The sequence below is a fragment of the Sciurus vulgaris genome, assembly GCF_902686455.1.
Source record: "Sciurus vulgaris genome assembly, chromosome: 5".
Lineage (NCBI taxonomy): Eukaryota > Metazoa > Chordata > Mammalia > Rodentia > Sciuridae > Sciurus > Sciurus vulgaris.
In genome coordinates, this window is record NC_136465.1 from 73,998,488 (window position 1) to 74,011,701 (window position 13,214).

The following is a 13,214-nucleotide window of genomic DNA, read 5'->3' on the forward strand; positions in this document are numbered from 1 at the left end:
CTTATCTTCCTAGGGAAGATGATTGGCCAGGGGGCCAAGTTCAGAAATTCTTGCACACCCTCCAGGCATTTTTCTACTTGTCACTAGTGTTAAAGTTCTTGGAAAATTGAGTGTGAGGTGAGGGGAGTATAAAAATGTGGCAAAAATGCACAGCACAAAGGAAAGATAGGGGTGAAGAGCCCTTACAGCAGTCACACAGGAAGAGGCTCAGATTATTTCCCAAAAGTCTGAGATGGCTACTGGACCTCTGCAGTTCTATTTAAGCCTTGGGCTGAAGCAGCGAGTGGGACGCTCAGGGGTGAGATCGGGGTTGTAACTGGTTTCGGACTTATAAAGCACCTCTTTCTGCACAGCTGATGCGAACGTGAACTGACCCTCCCACTGAACCCGGTATTTGTCCAGCAATTGTGAGCTGGACCAAGGGTGTCTGCTCAGCAATCGGGGATGTAGTTACTCCAATGGGGGAAGGGGCCTCTTTCCTAGTGTTGGAGAGATTCCCTCAGCACTCAGTCCCAGTGAGCAGTTTGGTCTAAAGCCAAATTGCCAGCCAACCCCAGTCGGTACCCTCTCTGTTGGGGGCTGAATTTGTGAATGAGTTCTGAGCACAAGTTCTCACAATTCTCACCTACAAACCAGACAATTGAGACGAGAGCGACCGATCCCCCGGATACCCCTAGAACGTTGCTACAAGAAAGGGGGAAACGTCAGAACTCTGCAACACTGGGCAGGCGGGGGACTGGGCTGGGGGGAGGCCGCTTAGGCAGGGGGCCGGGTTAATCATGGCTGAGGGCGGGGAGGAGGCGGAGTTCTGCTTCACCGCGCTATATATAAGTGGGCAGTGGCCGCGGCTGCGCGCTGATACTGACCTTCAGTGTGTCGGCACCAGCACCATGGCGCCCTCCAGGAAGTTCTTCGTGGGGGGCAACTGGAAGATGAATGGGCGAAAGAAGTGTCTGGGGGAGCTCATCTGTACCCTGAATGCGGCCAAGGTGCCGGCCGACACCGGTGAGCCCTCCCTGGGGAACGTTGGGACTGGCGGAGTGTGTCGGGCGTGGGAGCGCCCTCTCCCGAGCTCCCCGAGTCCCGGTGTCCGCGTGGACCTGGATGCAGGGTTAGGGGACAAGGGCCGTTGCGTGTCCGGGAAGTGGCCCCGCAATCGCAGTACCCGAGATGTGTTGAGGTGGAAAGGAGGGACATTTAATGGTGCTCTCGGCTAGTGGGGCGGGAAAGGAATTATTGGGTCCCCATGAGGAATATGGCCCCTGGGCGTGGACTGGGGTTGCACCAGCCTGGAGCTAGGGTAGGAGCGGAGCCTGAGCCTCTGGGCAATCCGGAGAAGCGGACTATAGCACCGCCAGAGTGTGGGGGAGGAGGCTGAGCTTGTGCGATCTCCCAGCTACCCGCGGCCTCCCAGCTACCTGCCCCCTCGGCAACCGGCTCCGTGCGCCTCCGCACGTAGCCCATGACTCCTCCCCAGCGCCTCGCCCGGCTGGGCCCCTGAGCTGTCGGCACTGGTCGCTTCTTGGCAGCCTGGGTGACTATTGCCTTCCACGGAAGGGACTGAGTGGATGCCTAACAGGCTGAGCCATTTGGAAATGAAGAATGATCCTGCAGCTTTCCCCAACCTGGAAACGAGAAAACGCAAGGCCGCTACGAACCGCTAAACTCCCTGCCACCACAGGCAGAGTGCTATCCTCTGCCCTTCCCCTCCCACCCACCTAAGTCACAAGACCACAGATTTAATCAAAGGGGCATCGCCTTCTCGATTATTTCCAAAGTAAGCCCCAAGAGTTGGTTCCCTCTTTTTTTTTTTTTCTGGCGAGGATAGCTATTTTAGAAAGGAGGCAGAATTGGCCCCACAGAATGCTGAGTCTGGGAGGTACTCAGGCCCAGAATAACCCGAGGAAATTGGAGCCACAGCTGTTAAAAGAGCAGAGGGCAGCGTGAGGGCTGTAGCCTGGAAAGGATATTTGCAAGTCTCCAAGAGTTGGGTGCAAGCCTACGGCTGGGAAGTGGACAAAGGTCATCTTGCTGGGGTGAAAGGGGGAGGAAGGCAAAACCAAGAAAGTTGAAGGCTAGTGGGCTGCAGAGCACTGGACAGGAAGTCTGCAGAATGAAGGCTTCCTTTGGTCTCATTTGGGTATGCCACCATCTCATCCTCAGAGGTGGTTTGTGCACCCCCCACTGCCTACATCGACTTTGCCAGGCAGAAGCTAGATCCCAAGATTGCTGTGGCTGCGCAGAACTGCTACAAAGTGACTAATGGGGCCTTCACTGGGGAGATCAGGTGAGATGGAGGCGGAGACAGAAGTGGTGGGGAACCCTTCACTCACTTTTATCATTGAGGGGAAAGGTACAGGGTGTGCTTCCTGCTGAACCTTGGTTTTATTTCTTCCCTTAGCCCTGGCATGATCAAAGACTGTGGAGCCACATGGGTAGTCCTGGGGCACTCGGAGAGGAGGCATGTCTTTGGGGAGTCAGATGAGGTTAGTAACCAGGAGAGGAGATAAAAGATGCTTATTCCAAGAGGGGTGTCTCACCAAGTCTGTTCCTCAACAGCTGATTGGGCAGAAAGTGGCCCATGCCCTAGCAGAGGGACTCGGAGTAATCGCCTGCATCGGAGAGAAGCTAGATGAGAGGGAAGCTGGCATCACAGAGAAGGTTGTTTTCGAGCAAACCAAGGTCATCGCAGGTATCTCTGGAGAAAGGGACCTTTGAACCTAGCCAGGGCCACAAAGGGCAGCGGGGGAGGTAAAAGCCCTGCACCTGCCTTGATCCCCATGCTGATCAAGGAAAGGTAGGGTTCCTTGCATGCTCAGCCCTTCCGCTCCTGCAGAAGGTATAGATGCCAGCAGGGGGCAGTAGGCCATCATCATTCTTCAACTTTGCAGTACAGCTCCTCCTTGTTCACCCTTCCCTCCACCTGTGATCTGTATTTTGCAGATAACGTGAAGGACTGGAACAAGGTGGTCCTGGCCTATGAGCCTGTGTGGGCCATTGGTACTGGCAAGACTGCAACACCCCAACAGGTATCTGAGCCCAGGAGCTCTGCCTTCCCAAACCCAAAGAGCCAGTGACTTCTCCAAGGGCATCCATTCTAGGGTTTGGCTAGTTTTGGAGCCTTGGTATTCTGACTCAGATTCCAGAGCTCTTGCCTGGACACACTTAACTCTCTAATGGTACCAGTGATTTTCTCTTTAAGAGGAAGATAGGGTCTTTCTTAGACTGGCTTCTTGTTTTAGGCCCAGGAAGTACATGAGAAACTTCGGGGATGGCTCAAGTCCAACGTTTCTGATGCAGTGGCTCAGAGCACTCGCATCATTTATGGAGGTAAGTGGGTTTGGCTCTAGCTTGTGAGGTAGACGAAGTAGGCTGAGCCCTCTTAGACATGGAGGTAGGAATGGAGTGTATTCTCCCATCCTGACAGCCCTTTCTGCTCCCTTCTCAGGTTCTGTGACTGGAGCAACCTGCAAAGAGCTAGCAAGCCAGCCTGATGTGGATGGCTTCCTCGTGGGTGGTGCTTCCCTAAAGCCTGAATTTGTGGACATCATCAATGCCAAACAATAAGCGCCATCCATCTATTCTTCCTGCTAAGCCAGGGATTAGGTAGTCCAGAAGCCAAGTAACTGCCCCCACCCTTCACATGCTTCTGATGTTGTCATCTGCCTCCTCTCATGGCCTAACGCACACTGTACCTTCCTTTACCGTTTACACCTTCCCCCTGTGATGGTTGGGACCAGGCCAATCCACCACTTACTATAATGGTTAAAACTAAACATGTCACCCAGGTGGCTTCTCAACTGAGAGGTGGAAGGAATGGAGCTTGCTCCATGGGTCCTCTCAGGCCCCAGTGAGGGCAGAAGAGAGAAACCATGTTCCTCTCCCTTCTCACACTCGGGGCAAGATCCTCCCCTCAGAGGCCAGGGATGTTCCTTCTCCTGTGGTGCCAACGCCTGTGTATGTTGTGTATGTAAGCTATCACACATGTAAGGGAAATAAAACACCTGGCACATCCTCCTTCGCTATACATCTTTTTCCTTTTTGAGGTAGTCACAGGACCTTATCCCTTGTGTAAAAAAGCAAACAAAAAAAAACCCATTAACAAGTTTCTATAACAATACATCTCTTAGTATCTTTACTTGAAAAAAAATGTCTTGTGTACCAGCCTTGAATATTCTGTCCCACTGCTCTGAGTGGCACTGGGACTGTGGAGCTCCCCTGAGCATGAATTGGGGGAGGGGCCCAACCTTACTGTCTTTAAACAGCTGGTCTAGGCCCCCAATGGCTCCAGCACAGTCAGTGGCATCCCAGGGTCACTGGTAGAGCAGGTAGCGCTTCATGGATGGGGGCAAGGGCAGAGCAGATACCTGGCCCAGCCGGGTATCCCCCAGGGTGTGGCGCACACACAGGCGACTCAGGTGCAGAAGGGAGTGTGGCTCCGCTGAGAAAGAGAAGAAGGAAAAGGTAAATAGGGGTGCAGCCACCAGCCAGACATCTTCAAACTGCAGGGTCCTGCCCAGCCTTCTCTGCTGTTGTGCACCTGACTCCACCTTGGCCAAGAGAGATCTAAGGCTTCACAGCTGAGATTGTCTAGACAGAGCTGAACTGAAGCTCTAGCTAAAACCCTCTAAGCAACAGGTCAAGGTGGGCCCAACAGTGGTGGAGCTGGCCCAGGATTTGATTCAAGAGGGGCCTGAGCTAGGTTGAAGAGATGAAAGGAAGGAAGGGCCTGCTCCATTGTGTAGCTCAGCATGGGTAACAGGAGGACAGGCACCAGCCCTCTGCTGAAGACTGCAACTTCAGAGCCAACTCCCAGCACTGGCCCCACTAGATTCCCAAAGAAGCTCCTCCCTTGCAGCCCCACCCCAAATCCATGCCTCCAGAACTCTCCTTGGTGCCCAGAGCCCCAGTGGCCCCATCCTGGAGTTTGACAGAAGGAAGTAGGTATGTGGCACATAGACAGGTCAGAGCCCAGGAAATCTGATACACACCCTTGGTGCCTCACACTGCCAGTACTTTTCTTTCTGAACCTGTAAACCCAGCCCAGGACCCACTTAACCCTTTGCCCCTCTTGCTCAAGGGTTTCTATCTCCTGTAAAGCCCTTAATCCCTAGAGTGCCTCCCTCCTTTCTGAGAGTTCATTAGCCAAGAGAACTTGAGCGAGTTGCTCCCAAGCCTCAATTTTGCCTCTAAGTAAATTAGATGACAGCTTGAAAACCCTCAGTTATTCCTGGCACTGAATAGGGATAGGAGACAGGTCAAATGAAAGTCTGCTCTTGATCAGCATTGAGTTTCCATTCCAAACCATTGCCACTAGTGACAATATTCTTCCCCACACCCCCAGCCTCACCTCTCCTTTCGCCCAGGTAGCGGATGCGGACCTGGCACTGGCCCCAAACTGCGCTTACGGCCGGGTAGAGGGTCTTGCCCTTCAGTCCGCGGAAGGCTGGCCCCAGGTAAGTGCCCCCAATAGCGTAGCCCAGAGTTCCCTCCTCCATGTCCAGAACCACCAGCAGCCTCTCTGGCACTTCCAGCTGCTCACCCTGAAATCCAGCTGGATACTGGGGAGCCTCAGGCCCCTTACTCTGATGGTACAGCTTCCCCCGCCCAATGTCCCAGCCCCACGACTCGCTGTTGCTGCCCAGCAGCGCCGCATAGTGGTCAGCCTGCAGTGGGGCGAGGGCCGTGGCCACGCCCACCACCGCATGTGTGCCCCTCTGTTCCGGGGGCCAGCTTATCTCCCAGGCGTGCAGGCCTCTCGAGTAGCCCCTCTTGCCCCGGGCCCCATCAGTGCTCTGGGCCACAGGTCGCCGCTCAAAGCATAAACCCCCTTCTTTGACCTCTATGTTCTCTGAGCAGTCCTTGGGGTTCCAGCCATGGCGCCGTTGGGTCCCCAGGTCAGGAGGGGAAGCAGACAGGAGCTCCTCCAAGCCCTCGGGACAAGAAAGGTCAGGATATAGAGCCTGCGAGGTGGGGGTGCTGTTGCTGCCCGCTGCCAGGGCCGTCTGGCCCATGGAGGTGAGCAGCTGGAGGACTCCCCGAAACAGTCTTGCTGGGGCGTCTCTCTTCTGAAAGTTGAGCTCCAGATTGGGAATGACCTGGGGGGGAGTTGGGAGAGAAAGGGATATGAAGTGCGGTATCCTGGTGGGGTGGTCCTCACCCGGGCACACCATCCTTCCATCATGCGTGCTGACTGGCCCGCTCCTCTCTCCCCGCACCCCAAAAATCCTGGGACCATCATCCTGCCTTCTTGACTCAGTGCTGGGTCGCCCGAGACACTCGCGAGTTCGCCCTCTTCGGACCTCACAATGGGCTGTCCCCCTTGCCCGCACAGAGCCCCCGCCCCTGCCCCTGCCCCTGCCCCTGCCCCGGCTCCCGCCTCGAACCTCGCTTAACTTCTCAGCTGGTAAGTCGCGGGGCATCAGGATGAAACCAGTCAAAAGCCCAGTCGCGCTGGGAGCGGACAGCCGGCTTCCGCCTTCAGACCTCAAGACTACAGGGCTCGCCAGTCCCGCGCCCCGTCCCCGGGGGGAGGGGGGGCCTCTGGGGCGGTTAACCCTCTCGTCGCCACCCAGGTCACGCCCACTCAGGCCACGCCCCCGGGGGACTACTGGGAGGGTAACACCAATCGTGTTGCAGTAGCAGAGGGCGCGCCCCGTTCCAGTAGAGCACACTCCAGGCGGTTAACCAACCTCTCCTCACCTGCCAGAGCCGCGACCCGCCCCGAGGCCTGGCGTCCGCGGGTCAGACGGGCAGAGCAGTTAACCCTTCCATGGCCGCCACGAAATCCGCCCTCGGACAGTCCCAGCTCAGAATTAACCCTTTGATGACATCATCGCCTTGGGCTATCTGTGGGTGTGTTCTCCCCAGTGGAGACCTTTGAGCCGCCTGAGCAACCAACTCCTGAGCCCCGGAGTTTATGATAAAGGGCACCGGGTCAAGGAAAAGTTTCTGTAATGCCGGCATTGTTTCCTTTTCCCTGTGATTATGGGTCACTCTTAGAGAGCTGGGCTCTTTCTACCCCCAGTTGTGAGTCACGTCTGTGGTTCTGAACTCTGTTTCGGACTTAAGGTCGTAGGTGTCATAACGGGTTTCCAGGCCGTTCTTTATCCAGGAGACCAATCCCTTGCAGGGCTGTCAGTCTCATTGGGTAGAAGGGTAATGGCTACCCCTCATCGTTGTTTTTTTTTTTTTTTTTTTTTTTCTTGAGATGAGTCTCATTATATCGCCCAGGTCGAAGGGATTCTTCTTTTCGGCCTCCCGAGTAGCTGGAATTACTGACTCGCCAACACCTTACCAGGTTTAAGACACTGGTCTTAAGTAAAACTATGACACCAATGAGGTGTGTTATCTTGGGGAGGTTTCCAAACTTCTCTAACTTTGTTTCTTTTAGGTGAAATGGAAATACTGATAGTACTTATGTCACAGGGGTTTTGTAGAAATGTTCTAAGCATTTAACACAGAGCCTGGGGTGTGGTATGCACTCACTGAGCATAACTATTGATAACTTAACACTTACTGAGTGCCCACTGTGTAGAGAGGTAATATAATAGATCGTGAAATATGCCAACTGTTATTCAGTGTGGTGGCACACAGCTCTAATCTCAGCGGCTGCTGAGCCAGGAGGATCCCAAGTCAAGGCCAGACTGAGCAACTTAATAAGATCCTGTCTTAAAATAAAAAATGAAGGCCAGGGGTGTAGCTCAGTGGTAGAGCGTCCCTGGGTTCAATCCTTACCACTTCCAAAAAAAGAGAAGTCAACGGCGGAGACAAACTGGACATGAGTACCTGAAAACCAGCATGCATGTAACCTTCAGCAAATTAATTCACCTCCCTGTGCCTGTTTCTTTCTCTAAGAGATAACAAGAGTATTTACTGCATAGATAGAGTGAGGATGCAATGAGTATATATATATATAGAGACAAAGCACTTAGAATAGTTTCTGGTCAAATTTAATGATTTGTGTTAAGCACTGGAGATTAAGCACAGAATCTTCCAAGAGAATACAAAACTATTTATGAGCCGGGTGCAGTGGTGCATTCCTGAAATCCCAGCAGTCAGGGAGGTTGAGACAGGAGGATTGCAAGTTCAAAGCCAGCCTCAGCAATTTAGTGAAGCCTTAAGCAACTCAGTGAGACCCTGTCTCTAAATAAAATACAAAAAAGGCTGGGGATGTGGCTCAGAGGTTGAGTGCCCCCTGAGTTCAATTCCCAGTATCAACACAAAAACAAAACAAAAAACCAACTATTTTTGAAACAGTTTATTATGTAGTGAGTGAAGTAGTTATGGAGATATAAAGAAAATAGGAGTAAAAAGTGCAGGACTCCCAAGCAGGGGTCAAGCAATTAGGAAAGTGTCCTCAGAGGAACAGATAACTGGGATGACTTTAAAGGATGACTAGTAATTGACCTGAGAGGTGACTGTGCAGTGTGTAGATTGAGTTAGAGCTGCATGTAGAAAGGTAGCCCATAGAGGTAGACACAAAAAAGGGAACAGCAGCAGGTGGGTTAGGGGAAGTAGAAAGTCTTCAGGGTTGTTGCTGCAAGGAAGGAAACATGACAGCAGGCTAGGAAAGTGCGTGCCAGGTCACAAAAGCCTGGTAGGTTGAGTTAAGGAATGTAAATGTTATCCTGTAGGACAGGCCAGTAATGGAAAGTCATTGTAGGAGATGAGCAGAAGAAGATGGGGAGATCAGGGTCTACTATGCTTAATTTTTGGTACTGGGAATTGAATCCAGGGGCACTCTGGAATCCACTGAACTCCATCCCCAGCCCTTTTTAATTTTTATTTTGAGATACGGTTTTGTTAAGTTGCTCAGGCTAGCCTCAAACTAGTGATCCTCCTGCTTCAGACTTCTGAGTTGCTGGGATTACAGACAGATGCCACTACACTAAAAGAAAATTCAGTTTGATTACTAAACTTAAAGTATTTTATCAAGGTTATTGACAACCTTGGTGAGAGAACACATATTGGGAGTATGAGATGGGACTCCAGGGTAAAGTGTCTGGACTATCACTTTCTGGATGTTAAGAATTGTGCTACAAGATTGGGATTGTATCTCAATGGTAGAGCACTTGCCTAGCATGTGTGAGGCATTGGGTTAGATTCTAAGAACCACACATAAATAAGTAAAATAAAGGTCCATTAGCAACTAGAAAAATATTTTTTTTAAAGAGTTGTGCTGGGGGCTGGGGAGATAGCTCAGCTGGTAGAGTGCTCCCCTCGCAAGCACTAAGGCCCTGGGTTTGATCCCCAGCACTACAAAAAAAAAAAAAAAAAAAAAGAGTTGTACTACAGATTTCACATTTGGGGGAGATAGAATAAAAAAGGATAAGGTAACAATTATGACATATAGTCAAAATTCCTAAAAAGAAAACCTTTGTTACTCAACTTCTTAGATACAGCATGTCTGTTTTGTGTAAAAATCAATATAGGACCAGGTACAGTGGCACACACCTGTGATTCCAGCAACTAAGGAGGTTGAGGCAGGAGTATCTCCAGTTCAAGTCTAGCCTTACAACTTATCAAGGCTCTAAGCAACTTAGTGAGACCCTGTCTCAAAATAAAAAGTAAAAAGGATTGGGGATGTTGCTCAGTAGTAAGTGTCCCTGGGTTCAATCCCCAGTACAAACAACAACAACAAATCAATATATGGTAGTCTGGTGTACAGAATAAATTATTTGGGGGGGGGCAGGGTTTACTGGGGATTTAACCCAGAGGCACTTTACCCAATAAGCCTCATCCCTAGCCCTATCTTATTTTGAGACAAGGTCTCTCTAAGTTGCTTAGCAGGCAGCTGGCGATCTGCTAACGGTCTGCATGCTACCGGTAGATGATCAGCAGGTGGACCTCAGGCGGTGGGTGATGAGTAGATGAAAGGCAGACGATGGGCAGGCAAGAGGCAGGCAAACGGGCAAATGGCAGATGATAGGCGCCAGTCAGTGAGCAATCTCCACTCAAAAAGTAGTCAATATGCTGGCAGACTGCAGGTGATCGCAGTGGACAAATGGGGTAAACAGCAGGGGATAGATAAGCAGCAAAGACTGCCTCACAGAGAAATAGATATCCTCTGCTTGAAACCTGAGTTACAGAGTGACAAGGTACTCAGCCTCCCTTCTAGTCTGCCTTCTTGGATCTGCTCTTCTCCAAGTTGCTTAGGACCTCACTAAATTGTTAAGGCTGGTCTCTAACTTGTAATTCCCTGCCTGGACTTCCTGAGTCTCTGGGATTACAGGCGTGCACCAGTGCGCTAAAAGCAAAAATAAATGTGAATAAATGTTAAAAAAAACAAAACAAAACAAAACAAAACAAAACAAAAAAAACAGTTGTACCCCCAGCACTTACAACATTTTAAATTAAAGGGGAAAAAGAAAGCATACTAAAAAGAAAGATGTGAATCTGAATATTTGTCATTCACCCAACCTGGATATTCTTGCCAGTGTGTAGCAATAACAATAAAGACATCATGAGTATGGATAGCCTATGAATAAAAGCTTGGGGACAGATAGGGAGCCTAAGCTACGGCTGGCTGTAGTTTAGCTTGAGAAGTTAACCACACTTGCTCACCTGCTGCTACTGTTTTAAAATGTTGACCACATGTTGCCACTGGATTTTGAGCTGCTCAAGTATTTGTTGATATAGTTCAAATATTCCATAATGCTACAAGTACTTTTAACTTTTTACTTTTTTGACTTGCAACAAAAATGAAATACACAGTCTTTTTTTTTTTTTTTTTTTCAACTTGGGATTGACCTCAGGGGCACGTAACCACTGAATCATATCCCCAACACATTTTAATATTTTATTTAGAGACAGGGTCTCACTGAGTCACTTAGGGCCTCACTAAATTGGTAAGGCTGACTTTGAACTCACAATTCTCCAGCCTCATTCTCCTAAAATGCTGGGATTATAGGTGTGTGCCACCATACCTAGCTGAAATAAACACAAACAGTCTTAACTTAAATTTCCAAATAATTCTTTTTTGGCAGTGAAAACTGAACCCAGGGCCTCACACATGCTAGGCAAGAGCTCTACAACTAAGGTACACCTCCAGCCCTGCCTAACAAATTTTTACATGTACATATACTTGCATGATCACCACCGAAAAGATCAATATCAGGGATCTTCCCAGGACCCAGAACATTCCTTCTTGCTCTTCCCTTATACTAAACGCCCAAGGGTAACTCCTATTTGGCCTCTATCATCATAGATCGGCTTTGCCCATTCTTCAATTTCATATTAATAAAACCGTACTACATGCACACAGTACTACACTATAATATTGCATTTTTTGTGTCTGATTTATTCTTCCTATCTGTGTCATCTATGTTGTTGCATGAAATAGTACCTAATTATTTACATCGTACATTATTACATTATGTGTTCTACTGTTGATAGACATTTGTTTCCAGTTTTTAGCCATTATAAAGAAAGCTACTGTGCTGACGATATAGCTCATCTCAATGGGTGCTTGCCTAGCATGCGCCAGGCCTGGAGAAGAAATAAAAACACTTTGGATGATGCCAAAGTTCCATCCTCTCAATTAAAAAAAAAAAAAAAAAAGTTACTATGTATATGATGTACAAGTCTTTTGGTAGACCTGGGCATGCAATTTTTTCCCCTGGTACTAGGATAGAACCCAGGGCACATGGCTAGGCAAGAGCGCTAGGCAACAGTTACACCCCCGACCCTTTTTATTTTTTGGGGGCTGTTTTTTGTTTGTATTTTTCCTGGGGTACTGAGCCACATCCCCAGCCCTTTTTTTAATTTGAGACGGGGTCTGGGTAAATTGCTGAGGCTGGAACAAGTCTGTTCCACCACACCCAGCTGCGTTGTTCGATTTAAAGGCACCAGGATTTGTAGCCCTGTAGAACTATACTGCCACTGAATCTGGGAGTGGGAAAGGAAAATGTTCACAAGGTTATTAGTTGTTTTCCAACCAGGGGCTTCTTTGAGATTTCTTGTTTGTTTGTTTGTTTTTGTTTTATGTGATGCCTGTGATGGAACCAGGGCCTCATGCATGCTAGGCAAGCACTCTACCACTGAGCTACATTCCAGCTCTTTTGTTTCTAGTTTGGAAATAGAAATCCAGTTGAGCATTTTCCCCTGGCAGATATTAGCCTCACTGTATTCTGGAAGACTGCCCTTTTGTTTGTCAATCATCCTAATAATGCTGAGTAGATTTTGCTGCCTCTTACTCCACAGACAGCCTCACCAACGGCTTTTGAGGTTGAAGTGGTTTATACAACTCTTACACCATCTTCAGCTAGTTTTGAAATCCTTCCAACCAAAGACTATCTTCTCTGTCAGAAGGTTTTGAGGCAGGAGTATAGGGCTAAAACTTGGTGATAGTCAATAGGAAGGTACTACATGGTCCATGCTTAAGATAAATGGTAGGAGCTGGGTATGATAGTGCACACCTGTAATCCCAGCAACTAGGGAGGCTGAGGCAGGAGAGTCGCAAGTTTGCCAATTTAGTGAAACCCCATCTCAAAAGTTAACAATGATAAGGGCTGGGGATATAACTCAGTGATAGAGTGTCCTTGGGTTCAATCCCCAGTATCAATAATAATAACAATAATAATAATAATAATAAATAAAAGATAAAATGGCAGGCAAAGGAAAATAAGGTTAAAGTTTAAGTTGTTAAATTGGAAACAAATTTTTATTTTATACTGGGGATAGAACCCAGGGGTGCTTAACCACTGAGCCACATCTCCAGCCCTTTCTGTTTTACTTTGGTTTTGGCTAAGACTTCACTAAGGGCCTATCTAGGTTGCTACGGTTGGCCTTGAACTTGCAATCCTCCTGTCTCAGCCTCCCGAATCCCTAGGATTACAGGCATGTTTCCTGGCAATTGGAAACAATTAAAAACAAAAAACAAAAAAACGCTACACATTTTATGTTTAAGATAAATGGTAAAAAATCCTCTCCAAATACATCCATTGTTCAACACAAAAATCTATACAAGCAGGTCTTGACCAGAAGTAACCTAGACCCTCATTTAAATGCAGGGTCCAGGGCTGGGGTTATGGCTCAATGGTAGAGTGCTTGCCTAGCATGTGTGAGGCACTGGGTTTCATTCTTTGCACTGCATAAAAATAAAATAAAGGTATTGTGACCACCTACAACTAAAAAATAAAAATAAATGCAGGGTCCATATTAAAAGATATGCCCAGGGGCTGGGGAAATAGCTTAGTTGGTAGAGTGCTTGT

The 13,214-nt window shown here is 48.8% G+C and overlaps 2 protein-coding genes across 2 annotated transcripts; one reads left to right on the top strand and one right to left on the bottom strand.

Moving 5' to 3' along the window:
* Positions 1–779: 779 nt before the first annotated feature.
* TPI1 (triosephosphate isomerase 1) lies at positions 780–4,014 on the top strand (the record flags this gene model as incomplete). The annotated part of the gene is made up of 7 exons (XM_079143138.1): positions 780–1,005; positions 2,164–2,287; positions 2,402–2,486; positions 2,560–2,692; positions 2,944–3,029; positions 3,243–3,330; positions 3,449–4,014. The coding sequence occupies 7 exons, from the start codon at positions 780–782 to the stop codon at positions 3,565–3,567; spliced, it is 861 nt and encodes a 286-aa protein (XP_078999264.1). The 3' UTR covers positions 3,568–4,014.
* On the bottom strand, positions 3,831–7,206 carry SPSB2 (splA/ryanodine receptor domain and SOCS box containing 2). Its single transcript, XM_079143137.1, has 3 exons — positions 6,387–7,206; positions 5,351–6,098; positions 3,831–4,441 (listed from the first exon to the last, which is right to left on the bottom strand). Exons 1-3 carry the CDS (start codon positions 6,420–6,422, stop codon positions 4,314–4,316), a joined length of 912 nt encoding a protein of 303 aa, XP_078999263.1. The 5' UTR covers positions 6,423–7,206; the 3' UTR covers positions 3,831–4,313.
* Between the last annotated feature and the right edge of the window lie 6,008 nt (positions 7,207–13,214).

Coding starts and splice junctions, on each gene's coding strand:
- SPSB2 (XM_079143137.1), bottom strand. CDS start 6,422: ATGCCCCGCGACTTACCAGCTGAGAAGTTAAGCGAG. Junction 6,099..6,386: donor CAGCTGAGAAGTTAAGCGAG/GTTCGAGGCGGG, acceptor ACTCCCCCCCAG/GTCATTCCCAATCTGGAGCT. Junction 4,442..5,350: donor CTACCTGGGCGAAAGGAGAG/GTGAGGCTGGGG, acceptor TCTCTTTCTCAG/CGGAGCCACACTCCCTTCTG.